The sequence below is a fragment of the Bos taurus genome, chromosome 5, assembly GCF_002263795.3.
Source record: "Bos taurus isolate L1 Dominette 01449 registration number 42190680 breed Hereford chromosome 5, ARS-UCD2.0, whole genome shotgun sequence".
NCBI lineage: Eukaryota > Metazoa > Chordata > Mammalia > Artiodactyla > Bovidae > Bos > Bos taurus.
In genome coordinates this window covers 29,921,102-29,937,217 of record NC_037332.1, presented here as the reverse complement: position 1 = coordinate 29,937,217, position 16,116 = coordinate 29,921,102, and the positions used below count along the sequence as shown (strand labels likewise).

General features: G+C 51.8%; 1 protein-coding gene across 2 annotated transcripts; it reads left to right on the top strand.

Annotated features, from left to right (window-relative positions):
* Positions 1-5,491: 5,491 nt before the first annotated feature.
* AQP2 (aquaporin 2) lies at positions 5,492-13,883 on the top strand. Of its 2 annotated transcripts, XM_024992022.2 has the most exons (5): positions 5,492-5,953; positions 9,001-9,165; positions 9,554-9,614; positions 10,273-10,620; positions 11,102-13,883. In XM_024992022.2, the coding sequence occupies exons 1-5, from the start codon at positions 5,594-5,596 to the stop codon at positions 11,230-11,232; spliced, it is 1,065 nt and encodes a 354-aa protein (XP_024847790.1). In that variant the 5' UTR covers positions 5,492-5,593; the 3' UTR covers positions 11,233-13,883. The 2 variants fall into 2 exon arrangements, with proteins under 2 accessions (XP_024847790.1, NP_001094669.1); NM_001101199.1 differs by lacking the exon at positions 11,102-13,883 and having other exon boundaries at positions 5,499-5,953; positions 9,554-9,634; positions 10,273-10,974.
* Positions 13,884-16,116: the final 2,233 nt, after the last annotated feature.

The window sequence follows — 16,116 nt, the reverse complement described above, 5'->3', positions numbered from 1 at the left end:
GTCAGCCGTGAGAAAATGGTGGGGACACACGTCCAGGCAGAGGGAACAACATGGATCAGGGCCCCAAAGCAGAGGGGTTGGTCTGGCCCTGTCCTCTGGGCGGTGGGAGCTGTAGGAGGTTATAGGTGAGGTCTTCTTCATCCTTGTGCTCTACTGCATGGGCAGGAGGGAGATAGCCGGAAGCTATCTTTGTCTCCCCAGGAGCGTGAGCCTGTCTCTACCTGGGCCTCAGCTTTCAGGACTGCCTGGCCTTTGGGAACAAAGTCAGCCAACCCGGGGGGCAAAAGTCTGAATTTCTAAATCAGACACACCTGTAGTTATAACTTATCTCGGCTACTTACCTTTGATCCTAGGCAACTTTCTCTTTTTTTGGCTGCTCTGGGTCTTGGTTACAGTGTATGGGCTTTCACCCTTGCTGAGAACAGGGGCTACTCTTCATTGCAGTGAGTGGGCCTCTTATTGCAGTGGCTTCTCTTGCTGCAGAGCATAGGCTCTAGAGCTCAGGCTCGGTAGTTGTGGCTCACAGACTTAGTTGCTCCAAGGCATGTGAGATCTTCCTGGATCAGGGATCGAACCCTTGTCCCTTGCATTGGCAGGCAGATTCTTAACCACTGGGCCACCAGGGAAGTCCACAGGCAACTTTAAAAACCTCTCTGTGCCTCAGTTTCCTCCTGGATTAAATGTGGCCATTAAGACTCAGTCCTAAAAGTCCATGTGAGAATTTAGTTTGAAATCCAGATGCCTCCAGGCTTTCGGTCCTCTAGGTCCTCTCTTCACTTCTGCATAGAGTAGGGTTGTCAGCTTTAGCAAAGAAAAATACAGGATACCCCAGTTCAATTTAAATTTCATATAATGAGTAAATTTTCAATGTAAGTATGTCCCAAATATTGCGTTGAATCTACTTATGCTAAACAATTTGTTATTTCTCTGAAATTCACATGTACCTGGGTATCCAGTGTTTTATCTGGCAACCCTCCATAGAAACGCTCACATTCCATCCCAGAACTCCATGGACCCGATCCCCTGCAAGGTTTCTGGGGCTTCCAGAGGGGACCGGAGCCCCAGGCTCCCACCCTTTCCACCTGCTGCTGCTGAGGCTCTCTTTTTATTCTGTCCCACTTCAGCCACTGTGGATCTGCCCTGTTCTTTGTCTCTCCTTCCCCAGAGTTCCAGCCGCGCAGGCTGTGGTATGTGACCTGCTTTTACTGACCTTGATGGGAGGATGGAGGGCACTTGCAGCTCCGCTCAGAGCAGGAAACACACCTGTTATCTGTCAGATAGCAGCAGTTCTGAATTCTGTCACTGTGCTCCTACGTGGGGCACCCTTACTGGCCCAGCTCCCCACAGATACCCTCCTCCTACTTCTGTTTTTCCAGACTCTCAGCCACCTCCTTCAAGCCTCCAGCAAACCACATATAAATCCCTGCTTCTTTAGTCTTCAGCATCCTTTAACTTTCTTTCTCACTTCTTCCCTATCTTGATTATTTCACAGGGTGGGTATGAGGCAGAAATTCACTTCCACAATTAAAAATATCCTCTCTAAGTCAGACTTCCTGAGACTTCCCTGGTGGTGCAGTGGTTAGGACTCCACACTTCTGCAGGGGACCCAGTTCAACCCCTGGTTGGGGAACTAAGATTCCTGCAAGCCACGTGGCACAGCCAAAAAAATAAACCAAAACATCAAACACCTGGGATTCTAATTCTGCCTCCCCACTTCTTGTGTGATCTCAGAAAAGTTACTTAACCTCTCTCATTTTCCTCATCTCATAAAAAATGAGATGATAATTTTAGCTCATAGGATTGCTGTGAAGATTAACAGTGTTAATGCATGTAGGAATGTCTAAAGGAGTTCATGAAACAGTGAGCACTTAATGCAAGTTTAGTCTTATAACTGCTGTATTTCATCAGTCCTAAGGTGTACCTTTTTCCTCTCATTCTAATGTCTTAATGATCGTGGTATCTTACAACAGCTGGGAATGGTTGTCATTACCTGTGCATATTTAAATTCGGTCCTTTGAGTTTCACGCCTTCTCATTCCTACATCTGTTCAGTTTAATTGCTATTGAAAATGTCTTCAAAAAGTTACCCTATGGTTTAGCAGTTAAACAAAGTTATTTTGTGTACAGAAGGACACAGAAACAGAGCTGCCTGCCAAGAATATGACATTAGTGAAGCAAATAGTTGTTATTGAAGAATGACCACAAGGCTGTATTTTTCTTGTAAAACAACTGCCAAGTGTTTTATGGGACCCAAGAAAGGAAGAGTCCCACAAGCAGATGAAATTGTTGTTTTACTACTGAGCAAAGGGCAAAATGATTGGCAGTCACACATGAAGCAAGAAAACACCCGAGGTACACTTACAGAAACACGGCAGACAATCTTGTAAGAAATGATGGATCGCTACACTTCAGATGGCACTGAGGGCGAAACTGCAAAGAAATATCCGGGACTCAACTTGGAATCGAAAAAGGATTTTAGGAAAGCCAAACTGAATGTGAAGAAATTTTAGAACTCTTTTAGCCATTTGTTTTGCTTATAATATCCTTTTTTCATGTGTTCAAAAGAGTGACTTTTGACTAAATGCTATTGTGTTCAGTTGGTCTGTCATATCTGACTCTTTGTAACCCCATGGACTGCAGCACGCCAGGCTTCCCTGTCTTTCATTATCTCCCGGAGTTTGCTCAAACTCATGTCCATTGAGTCGGTGATGCCATCCAACCATCTCATCCTCCGTCATCCCCTTCTTCTCATGCCTTCAATCTTGCCCAGCATCCAAGTCTTTTCCAGTGAGTCAGCTCTTCACATCAGGTGGCCAAAGTACAGGAGCTTCAGCTTCAGCATCAGACTTTCCAATAAATATTCAGGGTTGATACCCTTTAGGATTGACTAGTTTGAGCTCTGTGCTGTCCAAGGGACTCTCAAGAATCTTCTCCAGCACCACAGTTTGAAGGCAACAATTCATGGTGCTCAGCATTTTTTATTGTCCAGCTCTCACATCCATACATGACTACTGGAAAAACCATAGCTTTGACTAGACAGACCGTGGTCAGCAAAGTAATGTCTCTGCTTTTTAAAATGCTGTCTAGAATTGTCATAGCTTTTCTTCTGATATCTACGTAAATCTGAAAGACTTTTTTCAATAAGTACAAAACAAAAATTAGGAATAAAGCATTTTGGGGGTTGTTTTCCTTCACTTATGTTTAAAAATTATTTCTAAGATAACATAAAACCTACCACCCTAACCGTCTGTATGTGAACGATTCAGTGGTATCAGGTGAATTCACAGTGTTGTGTGACCATCTCACCATCTGTCTCCAAGCGTTTTTGTCACACTCTAGTTAGCAGTGCATCACACAACTGATGGCACCTTGTTCCTCATAAGACATGGTGTCTTCAATCCCTAGGTTGGGAAGATCCCCTGGAGTAGGAAATAGCAGCCTGCTCCAGTATTCTTGCTGGAAAATTCCATGGATGGAGGAGCCTGGTGGGCTACAATCAATGGGGTCTCAAAGAATCGGACACAGCTGAACACATACACAGCATACAGCATGCATATTAACCAAAAAATACACAGCTGAAACAATGTTTCCTCTGTTCATTAAACATAATTAAGCAAAATTATGTTTTTAAAATTACACAGTGTTGTGATCACTGTAAACAAAATACAACCCTCCCCGGGTTGGGGCTTCTCACCAAACAGGGACCACGGCTGGAACCCTCCAGCTTCTCAGGAACACCTTCCACTCCGGCTCAAAAGGAAGGAACAACCCGACCAGGGGCCCGGTCATGGCTGGCGTCCTCCCCTGCTTTCAGACTTGTGTCCAGACCAGAACATGAGTGAGTCTCAGTCTCTCTGTACTTCATGCTGTAGTCTGTAAAATAGATTCATAGGCTAGACGACCTCTGTCTTAGAGTGGTATCTTACCACTGGGTTCTAAATTTATGGCCGTGTGACTGAAGGCCAACATACACATACACAGTTTGGGATGTGGATTAAGGGCTACAGAGAGAAGTCATGACACCTCTTGGGGGTTTTATTGGGAGGTAAGAGACTTTTCATTTGACTAGGTAAGGGGAGATCCTGCTCAGAATAATGGGTCAGCCACTTTTTCTCTCTCAAGGTCATGAACATTTTGATCAAAGAGGAGAGACAAGAAAGTGTGTGTGGACTATCCGAGGGCATGCGGCATCATGGGGGGCTCCACTCTGCGGTTTCCAGTCACTCTCAGATTTCTGTTCCTGGGACTGTGACTTGCCCCGGGGACAGGAGGTAGAGCAGAGCCAAGAAGCTGATTCTCTTAGTCTCACATAGGCCCTGACCTGCCTCTGGGTCCCCAGGACAGGGAGCAGGGCTGGAGAGATCAAAAAAATGTGATGTAATGGGACCTAATGTCTCCTGGACCCCAGGTCAGGGCAGCATTGATGGCAGGAGGTGGCACTGCCCAGAGGCTGGACTGAGTGGGCACTCAGACCAGGGAGTCACTTACTGCAGTCGCCCCGAGCCTGCACAGCTCACTGCCCCACAGAAACGTCCTCCCCTTGTGGCTTGGGTGGCTCCGAGCTCTAGGGATGCCTAGAGCCTGTCACAGCTTCCGGGACCCTAACATGTGAGTTTGGGGAGTCATGGTCCCTCCTGATGGTACAAATAATGCTATTAATAACAGATGATATCAACTGACAGCTTGCTGTGGGCCAGGAGCAGCTCTGAGCACTTTCCATACATTAGTTCATTTAATCTAAACCCCAAGCCCACAGAGGTTTATTATCCCCTTTTGAAATCACAGAGATGCACTATGGAATGGAAAACCATGGCTTCCTCAGTCGACCTGAGCTTGACTCCATCACCCAAGGCCAGGATCCCAGCGCCTCTTAAATTGCCCCCTGCTTCCAGGCTATGAAAGCTGCTATTTGGCAGGGGTTCCAGGGAGCAAGTGAAGCTTAATGATTTATGGATGACTGAGTGCAAGAAAGCAAACACAGGAGAGACACGAAACCTCTATGCCTTGGAAGGTTCGTGTCACACCAACCGGTTGTTTTCCATCCCCTGCGAGATGGAGCTCAGTCAGCAGGAAGGATGTCCCGATCTCCAGAAGGGGTAGCACTGACACCCTGTTTCATGGTCAGTTCTGTAAGGTGTTGCCCCTGACTTGGCAAACAGTTTGAATCAGAGAGAGGGGTTTGGCAGCATAAGCCGTACAGAATCCCCATAGGACCGGTGGGGACAGGGGAGGCCCTGGGGCAGCTGCCCTAGGATAACCTAGGGAACAAACACGGAAAACCAGGGGACGTCAATCCCTATCTGGAGCTCATTAATGGGGAACTCCATTCAGCTGTGAAGTCCTAGATGGGGTGATAGGCATGCTGCGCCCAGGGGTAGGGGGTAGGGGCAGGAGGCGGCCATAGGGGAGAAAGGGTATCGGCCAGACTCCACCTACATCTCACGTGTCCAAATTCAGGATGGAGGGGCCCTATAAATGCCCAGGGCCAGCCTCCCCGGAGACCCTGAGAGAGAGACAGACAGACAGAGGGAGAGCAAGAGCTGCAAGCTCCCCACCCCGAGACCCCTGGGCCAGCCCACGGAAGGCTCCGCAGCATGTGGGAACTCCGGTCCATAGCCTTCTCCAGGGCAGTGCTTGCAGAGTTCCTGGCCACACTCCTCTTTGTCTTCTTTGGCCTCGGCTCAGCCCTCAACTGGCCACAGGCCTTGCCCTCTGTGCTGCAGATCGCCATGGCCTTCGGTCTGGCTATCGGCACCCTGGTGCAGGCTCTGGGCCATGTCAGTGGGGCCCATATCAACCCCGCCGTGACTGTGGCCTGCCTGGTGGGCTGCCACGTCTCCTTTCTCCGCGCTGTCTTCTATGTGGCCGCCCAGCTGCTGGGGGCTGTGGCCGGGGCCGCCCTGCTCCATGAGATCACACCACCAGCTATCCGAGGGGACCTGGCTGTCAATGCCGTGAGTAACCGGAACTGTGTCCTTTCCAGAAGGGAAGATCCTAGGGAGTCCCCTGTGAAGGATGAGATGGGAACGACCACATCTGGGTGAGGGTCTAGGTGGGGAGACAGAGAGAGGTGGGATGGGGAAGGGGCAGAAATGCTGGAGCCAGGAACATAGCTGCCACAGGAGAGTCAGGGTGGAAGGAGCAGTAATGTCAGACAGCGGCTGGGTACCCACGGGTCTGCTGGTACCTTCTGCCCTGAGCCTCTTAGAGGGAGAGCCACATCAAGGACTCTGTTGACCGATGCTGGCGTTGCAGTGAGGGCTGTGCTAGAACTCACGGAGGACGGAGTCCCCAAGCAGACATAGTCTGCTATGAAGACTATGAAGAAGGAACTTCAGAGAGCTAGTCCCCAGCATCTTCCTGAGGGAAGAAGGACCCAACATTCCTTCAGCATCCACTGTGTACAGGGCTCACAGCAAGGACTCCATGCTAGCCACACGTGGATAACTTACGACAACCTATAAGGGAGGGATGAGAAGATCCATTTCTTAAGGACATGGAAGCTGAGACTCAGAAGGAGGAAGTACCAAAGCTAGTCTTTAAACCCAGGCTTGACTGTCAAACCTGTGATCTCTCTACCCTACCAATATTCCCTCTTTGAGCCACCATCTAAGCCTTGTTTTGCAAACGAGGAAACAGAGGCTCAGAGAAGGGAAGTGACAGGCTAAAAGCTCAAGAGTTTGTTGACATCAAGGAAAATAGCGAACCCAGGGCAAAACTGAAGGGTCAAAGTCTCTCCAGACCTTGGAAAATGTCCCCAGAGCCCATGAGGTGATTGACATGACCAGTGGCTTTGGGAGCTGAGGGTGACGCTGTGGCCCCTCCCCCTCCACAACCCTGCCCTCTCCCTCTCCTGGGTCTGGGCAAGGCCTGGGCATCTGAGGGCATGGGTGGGAAGAGACAGCCTGTGTCCCTCAACACAGCTCTAACTCTTGCTCCTCTTCCAAGCCAGGAAAGCGAGTGCTTCTTTCATGCCTCAGTCTCCAGCATTTCTTGGCCTTCCCTACCCCCAGGCCACTGGATGTAAGCTCTGATGTCTCTGAACAGCCCTGCGTGGTCTCTGTGGCCATTCCCTCCCCCGTACAGGTGGCCTTCCTCATGCAAGGAGCAAGGGTGTCCCCACTAGGGAACTTCTCTCTTCAAAATGGAAAATATGATGAGTCTGGGGGCTCAAGTTTGAGAGAAGGCAAGAGTGACCACTGTGATGGATAGACTGAGAAGTCTGACCATTTCCATTGAGAATGAAATTAGTTCAGTTTGCAGCAAGATGAGGTCTAGTTAGACTAAAAGAGGAACTTCTTGAAAGCATGGTCAAGAAAGCCTCAGAATGTGTGACTAGGAAATCCCCTCTAATAGCAGGGCAACGTGAGTGCTAAGGGGCCGTGAGGACACAACCTCCTGCTCTTCCATCATCTCACAGTTGACTGGGGCCCTCAGGAGGGAAGGGTCTGGGAGGCTCCTCCGAATTTCTGCTCAGCATTTACCATCTTGATGACCTGGGGAGAACTTTCCTGGCTGGAACGAGGCAGCAATGAGACTGACATGTCCTGAGGCTAGGAAGAGCCAGATGACCCCCATGGCTGTCCCAGGTGTCCTCTGGAGTCATTGGAAAAGCCAGTCTGCCCACCAAGAATTTACCACTGATGTGCATCTGCTTTGTGGCAAGCCAGACTTCATCTCATTCTTGGTACAACACTATAAGGAGAATTCTGCGATCCTCCACTCTGAGTGGTAAAATTGAGGTTCAGCATTCAATTGATTCAAATCACAGAGCCGTGTCAGCACCTGGAAATGGACCCAGAGCTGTCTGACACCGAACCCACATCCATACTCTCTCCTTTAGACCACTCTTTACCAGGGAATGGAGCTGGGGCTCTGCCTTTGTCATTTCCAGACTCACAGTCCTCCAGGATCCATTCTGCTATCCCCATTTTACAGAAAGACAAACTGAAGCTGAAATAAATAGAGCCCCACAGCAAGTCAGAGGCTCCACAGTGTCTGTCTCCAAAGCTCTTCACTGCCCCCACTATAGGCTCTGATATTGGAAAATGAGAGGGAGTTGAGGTTAGACTCCATAGAGGCCCAAGGGTGCCATCTTGATGGTTAGGACCTGAGGTGGGGGTTCAGAGCCTGGAGAAGGAGTGTGGGAGCTCAGGGCTATCCCAGCTTCACCCAGCGCAGTGCCCAGACCCAGAGGACAGGGTGTAGGGTTCAAGATAACAAAACCCAGAGAGAAATCCAGTACTGGGTGTGGCTGAGTTATGAAATCACCTCTTCACTCAGCCCCAGGTTCTCTCGTTACAAGGTAAGGTCTGCTGGGACCATGGGCACCCCACATGGGGTTGGAAGCATCACAGTACAGGGACCCCCACCTCAACCTCCGCAGGAAGTGCAGAGAGCAAATCCACAGGGCAAAACTGACGCCTGAAATGCAGGAGGAATAGGCAAGGTCAAGGGGAACAAGCATATTGTACACTGGACTCCTGGGGGAAGGGAGCACACTAGTGCCAGCCCCTGAGCCAGTCCCTTGATCCTGTTCCTGGGAGCCCTTTGACCATAGGAGGAAAGACCACCGGCCTCTCATTACACCAGTATCCTATGGCTTAAATAGCGAGGAAGGTCTTCCTATAACCAGGCCTAAAACTTCCTGCTGCAATCAAAACCTCTTCCCTCCTTGTTCTTCAGGAAACAGAAATTCCACATCTCAGTACCCTTTTCCTCTCACACTGCAGGCACACAATCCCAATTACCAAACCTAATGGGCTAAGGAGTTAGTTTCCCTACCTCTAGCCTGGGAACCACAAGTAGTCAGTCATAGGGTCCATCCCCCTGCCTGTGTGCCATGGCCCAGTTAGAACCCACCAGTAGTGTGGACTAAGGTGGCTCGTGCGCCCTGGCGGATTGTGCCCGGAGGCCTATCTGGGTCCCTGGCTGCAGGTGGGCAGGAAGATGACACCAGTGTGGGGAGCAGGCTCAGTGTGTCCCCCTCCTCTGTCCCCAGCTCAACAACAACTCGACAGCCGGCCAGGCCGTTACTGTGGAGCTTTTCCTGACACTGCAGCTCGTGCTCTGTATCTTCGCCTCCACTGACGAGCGCCGTGGAGACAACGTGGGCACCCCTGCCCTCTCCATCGGGTTCTCTGTGGCCCTGGGCCACCTCCTTGGGGTAGGTCGTGGCCACTGATTCCAGCCTCCCTGGAGGGACAGACACACAGACTTTCCCCAAAGAAACAGATACACAGACTGCTCTAGAGATAGATACACAGAACCCTCGAAAGTGACAGCCACAGAGACACCCCGAGAGAGACAGATACACAGACCTCCCAGGAGGGACAGACACATGGACATACTCCAGAGGGTTTGACCCCCAGGCACCACAAAGGGACAGATAGCACTCCAGCTTCAAACGAATAGCAAGGCCTGTAAATATAGCACAAACTTCATCATCCATCCATGAATGCCCTGTAGGTTGAGGTCAAGCACTGAAGAGGGGCACGAAGACTCTGGCCCCATCCTCACCCCACTCCCCTCCCTGCCTCCTGCCTCCATTGCAGATCCACTACACTGGCTGCTCCATGAATCCCGCCCGCTCCCTGGCTCCAGCTATCGTCACCGGCAAGTTTGACGACCACTGGGTAATGGCTGAGACCTCCCTGTCTTCCCCTCCCGCAGAAACCCATCTCCACTAGAAGGGAGAGCAGTGGGATCAGCAAATTCACCCCACCCCCAATCCTCCTCCTGGGGCTACTGGGAGTCTTGGGTCCACCTTTCAGGTCTGACCCCAGAGACTCCATTTCTACATCTATAAATAAGGATAAGAGTGTATCCTTTGTTCCTTTGGCTTTGGGGAAAGATTAAGTGAGGTTACTGGTTTAAAAGAGATGATGCAGTGCCTTAGAATTTGATAAATGGTAATTATTTATACTAGGCTACATATTTCTATCATTTAGCACTTATCTAGTTCTTCCTTAGTATGTGCCAGGACTTATTCTAAGTGCTTTGCAAATATTGACTCAGAGTTTTCACAACAACCCTAGGCGTTAGGTATTAGAGTGAGGAAAGGCACAGAGAGGCCAAGTAACTTGTCCAAGGTGACCAGGGAGTCCGCACTGAATTCGCCCCATTACCCCACAACTAACAAGTCTTCCCGCTGCTCGCTTCTCCTCCCTATTCACACGGAAGAGCGTTTGATACCCTTCACCACGCGAGGCCCCCTTTCAACGCCAACGGGGAGAGGAGCATCTCTCGAGCCGCCCTCTCGCTCGCCCCCCAGGTCTTCTGGATCGGACCCTTGGTGGGCGCCATCGTGGCCTCGCTCCTCTACAACTACGTGCTGTTCCCGCCCGCCAAGAGCCTGTCGGAGCGCCTGGCGGTGCTGAAGGGGCTGGAGCCCGACACCGACTGGGAGGAGCGCGAAGTGCGGCGGCGGCAGTCGGTGGAGCTGCACTCCCCGCAGAGCCTCCCGCGCGGCAGCAAGGCCTGAGCGCCGGGACGGGCTGGGGGAGCTCGCCCGCCCGCCCGCCACCCCGCCGGAGCCCCTCTCCCCAGGCTCGAATCCGGCCCCCAGGGCACAGTAGCTGCTTCCAAGACGCGCCGAGTGGCCAGGGCCCCTGGCACCGCGGTGAGCCTGGCAGATTCCCCTGGCCTGAGGCTGCGTGGGGCAGCAAGTAGGGGACCCTGAGGCGCCTGGCAGGGAGTTGGGGACAATGGCGCCCAGCTGGGGTGGGAGGGCGGAGCTAGAAGCCTCCTCCGAGAGCCTGCGCAAGTGCACTGGGGGACGGGAGCTGGAAAAGGTGCCCCATGATTTTTTGCTTGTTCGTCCCCCTGTGCCTCTCTGTCCCCAAGTGCAGGGCCGTGCACATTCCTGAGTGTAAGCAGGTGTGCCTGCGCTGGCGCAAGTGTGCCCTGGCTGATCACCTCTCACTCCCTTCTTGACCCCTCCCGCCCCACCTGCAATAAATCCGAGTCCTCTGCAGTGGGGGTGTCCTGTCCCCAGGAGCGCTAAGCGCGCTCCCCAGGAGAAGGGAAGAGGGAGGTGTGGAGGCCACTCTGAGAGGGCTGGAGGGAGGCACTGATTTCCACTCCCGACTCTGCCCCTTCAGGCAAGTTTTCCCAAGCTGCAGCACTGGGTCCTAAGATTTGCCAGGAACCGCTACTAAAGGCAGCGAGGTTTCAACCAGAAGACAGCTCCCCCAGAATTGGCCTGAGATGGGAGCAGGGAGAGGGAAGTTGAGGGCCAAGGACCTCCCTCCTGCCCTAAGAGAGGACCTCGCCCCAGGAAGAAGAAGCATGCATATGTGTGTATGTGCATATCCAGCAGGTGTACCTGAGACCCCATCTCGGCGGGGGGGGGGAATGAGGGTGGAGGCGGGTGGGCTCCAGACTGAGAGATTAGCCTCCCACTGTGGCAGAGAAAACAAAAGGCCTTAGCGGGGCCCCTGGCCTTTGTCTTGGGAGGGGGAAGATTTGCAACTAGACACTTCTTGAAAGGAGACACTCAGTTTCGCAAGTGAGCCCTCTCACCCAGCACACACCTATGGCTGGCTGGGCAAGGCACTCAGGCACGTAACCACAGGCACCAGGCAACATGCCCCCATCACCTATCCCACTTCCGGTCCCTTCCCAGGAAGCAGCTCTTCTTCCCCTCTCTCCCTTCCACCTCCCCAGCCCTACTGCTCCCTTCCTTCTGGCTCCCCCCAAAGGACCTTATTGTGGAGAGAGCAGCCTAGCACACTGTAGGCCAAACAAGGGGAAATGACTTGTCCAGGCAGAGACAGGTCTATGTCTAGAGCCGGGCCTTCTAAATTTACAGGCCAGTGCGATGTTTCTCAAACAAGATTAACTAGGATTAAGTGAGATCATGCATGTAAAGATGCTGTGTGAACTATAATTCCTCATACCATTATCACGCATTAGTGGGATCATTTCGCTATTTCTGTTCCTGGGGGTGGGGTGGGGTGGGGTGGGGGGAAGAATCCAGAGGGGCATGACCTTTGGCCTCCTGGACATCCTTTAATTGGTGGTTAAAGCAAAGGCAGACCCTGGGGCCCCAAGGTACCAGCAGGAGATGGGTGTGGGGCTAGCCCCATCCTGATCCAGCCTCTTCACCTCTCCCAACCCTGAGCCTCCACATTGTTCTCCCCGCCTCCCACCACCCATGCCAGCCATTCTCCCCTCCCTCTCCAGCCTGTTGCATCGCTGACCTAAGGACCACACTGAGAGCCCCCTTCTCTGTGCTCTGATGCCGTCATGCTTTCAAGGCTTTTCTCTGTGTCTGTCCCACACTGCACAAGCATCGCTGTGCACCAGAGCCTCCAGCCCCTTCGGGCCCTCCACTCCCTTCAGAGACACACTGGATAAGGAACACATATCTGTAATTGTGCCCACTGCCTCCTCTAAGCTCTTTTCTGTCTTCCTTGACCAAACCTTCCTTCGGGTTAGCAAAAGCCTGCCCTCAGTCATAGATGCTATGGAGATGATTCTCCCAATCCTCAACAGCTGATGACAGCCACCTGGCCTCATTCCTGGAGAAGGGGTCAAGTCAGAGTCCAAAGTGACCCCCAGGGCTGTACTTCTGGCAGCTGAGTGTCCTTGCACTGGAATTTCAAAGGGAACAAGGTACTGAGCTGTAAGCCAAGCCTGGCCGTGTCTCAGGTATTGCATCCCCTCCTCACTTCTTCCCAACAGATGTTTCTGTGCTATGTTCAGTCACTCAATAGTTTCTGACTCTTTGCAACTCCTGAACTCTGACCCACCAGGCTCCTCTGTCCATGGGATTTTTCAAGCAAGAATACTGGAGTGGGTTGCCATTTCCTTCTCCACAGATCCCTCTAGAAGTTGCCAAAAATTTCTCCTCTCAGCTATTCCTCTTCCAAGATGACACTGTCCCCTGAACTTAATGTGAGATCCCTACTGCTTCCAGCCCCGATCGCCCAGATTGGGATCACTGAGGTCAGAATCCACAGAAGGATTCAAGTGATGGGATGGAGGGGAACTACACCTGTTAAGCACTTTTGTGTCCCATTTTCTGTGCTGGGTGCTTTACATGCATTAGCTCATCTAATCCTCCTAAAACTTCAGGGAGGTTAGGGAAGGCCGGCACCCGATAGCCGTGTTGCGTTTTACTTTTTCCAAAGCATTTCCTTATCACCTCCTGCAATTATTTCCCAACCCTGCAAGACAGGCTGAGCAAATACTGTCCTTCCCATTTCAGGCCGAGGCTGAACAACTGGACTAAAGTCACACAGCTGTATATGGTAGAGCTAAGACTTGAATTCAAGCCTTCTTATGCAAAATGCCATGATCTTTCCACTCAGATGTCAGACCAGATCAGGCCTGTATTGGGGCCACTCTAGGGCCCTCCTGGGAGCCCTGGGCAGAAATCAGAGCAACTGGCCTGCCAGTCTTGGGTGGGGGGAGGGCTGGGGCCAGGTGGGCAGACAATGACGAAGAACACAGGCTGGTTTCTGCCCTCAAAGAGCACCCAGCCTGGAGGAGGGTGGAGGTCCCATGCCAAACCAGACAGAGGCAGGGCAGCATAGAGGCAGATGGACAGTACTTCAGGTCCCCAAGCTGGAGAATGGGGAGATTCTGAGCCGAGGGGAGGAAGGGCTGGCCACTGGGCCTCGGCTGCTTCCACCTCCGCACTCCTACTTTGCGCCAGATGACTTTGCCCCTTCGTGGGTTGCTTCAATACTCTTTTGGGTCTTTAAGCTGCGATTCTGTATCTGGGCAGTGCCTCCCAGCTAGACTATGAGCCCTGTGGGGGCAGGGCTCCTTTTGGTTCTCAGATGGCACCCTCCTCTCTATCTTCCCTCATCTGTCCTGGGTAGCACAGTGCTCTGCACATAGTAAACACTCAATAAATGCTCACTTGTCAATAAATGCTGTTTCTGTCACAATTTACAAATGGTCCGTGCAGTCCGAGGAGCCAGAAGACAGACTAGAGTCTGTGGCGTGTCACGAGCACCCAGAGCTGCCGCGACGGGTGGTGCAGAAGGAGCTCAGCTGGGAGGCCTGTGGTGTCCAGGTCCCACTGTCAGCCTGGCCCAAATGGGTATGCTGGGCTCTGTCACCCAGGTGGCACTGCAGGGAGGCCACCAGGACATGGGCTGGCTGTGTGGCCACCAGAGAGAGTGAAGGAGAGCCCCCTTTGGTCCCCTCGTACAAACTATAGCACCATGTTGGGAAGACAGGGCAGGGACCCGGGATAACACCTAACACTGAACGTGCAAGATCAGCCTCCTGCTCTTCTCCCCAAACCTGCTCCTGCCATGGTCGTTCCCAGCTCAACTGATGGCAACTCCATCTTTCCAGCTTGAGACCAAAAGGCTTGAGCCATCGTTGACTCCCCATTCTCACACCCAGCCCTGACTCCATCAGGGAATGCTGCTACTTCTACCTTCGAAGGGATCCAGATCTCTCAGCTTCAGTATTTCCCACCAGGCCACCATGTCCCTGCCTCCATGCCCTTCTCATCTCTTCTCAACACAACAACAGAGGTGTCTTTTAAAGCTTTGTCAGGGGGCATCCCCGGTGGCTCAGTGGTAAAGAATTTGCCTACCAATGCAGGAGACAGGGGTTTGATCCCTGATCTGGGAAGATTCCCAAGTGCCTCGGAGAAGCTAGGCCCATATGCCACAAGTACTGGACCTATGCTCTAGAGCCCGGGAGCTGCAACCACTGAGCCCACTCTTAGCAACTGCTGAAGCCCGAGTGCCTTAGACCTGTGCTGCACAACAACAGAAGCTTGCACACTGCAACGGGAGAGCAGCCCCCGACTCGCCGCAGCTAGAGACAAGCCTGCACAGCAACGAAGATCCAGCACAGCCATAAAAAAATTAATTTTTTTTAAAACCTTTGTCAGGGACTTCCTTAGTGGTCCAGTGGCCAAGACTCTGCACTTCCACTACAGGGAGCATGGGTTCAATCCCTGGTCAGGGAAGTTATGCATGCCACGTGATACAGCCAAAAAGAAAAACAAAAAAGAATTTTTTCAGTCCACACCAGTCCCGTCAGTGACTCCCTCAGTCTCTCGAGTAAAGCCCGCGGTCCTTCTGGTGATGCGAAAGTCTGCCCACCTCCACTGCTTTCTGCCCTCCCTTGCTTTCTCTGCTCCAGCAATTCAGGCTGCTCCCTTTGCCTAGAATGTTCTTCCCCTATACATGCATGGTTCTTTCCCTCTCTTCTTGAAACCAAGCAAGACGTTATGGGGCTCCTGGGCACAAAAGCCTTTCTGCGTCACCTTCTCTGAGTTCCAAAGGGCAGGTTCAAACATTTGCTGATCAGGCAAGGGAGGAAATACAGAGACAAGGGAGAGCAGTCAAGAAACAGTAGTACAGCCTTGGGAGCAGGCTCCTGGTTCCCCCTCAAGGGATATACATAATGTTATCTTTGAGCTCCTCTGCAGAATTAAAACTCATATCAAATAGAAGACGTGATGAAGCACTCTTCTTTCCAGAGAAGGTCACAGTTCACCCATCACCTGATGCCAGATGACCTCTGGATTAAAAGAATGCGGGTCTTGCACACACCCTGATCCCTGATCCTGACTAAAAGACTCTTCACAGCCCCCACCCCCCCCCCACCCAAAGGTGGGAAACACAGTTTTGAGGGCATTAGTCCACTGTGGTCTCCTTTACTGGCAAAGCAATAAATCTATTCTCTTCTACTTCACCCCAAACCCTGTCTCTGAGATTTAATTCGGCACCAGTGTACACAGGCTGAGCTTCTGGCATCAGTTTTCCTTCTGGGAAATTCCATTTGAAAGGCACCTGCTGGGGCAGAGGTCACAGGCTAAGCGGAACTTGGAAGCTGATTTGAGCCTTGTGCTGTTTGGTTTTTGGTTTGAGGCTTCTGTTGCTGGCGAGGATTTTGGTTTGTTCTTGGTCTGCACTTGAGTGTTCTATCGATCAAACATGGGAAATGCTTCAATTCCACCTGATGGTCCTCTGGAGAAAATCCTGGCAGACTGATCGACCTAAAGCTATGAACCTATGACCAAAAAGAAATGAGATCCTATTGTAATTCTGTTTGGCCAACGTGCATTCTTAAAAGTGAGGAGAGGTGGTCTTTGTATGATCCCCTATTCTTCAGCTAGAATTGCTTTGTCACGGGA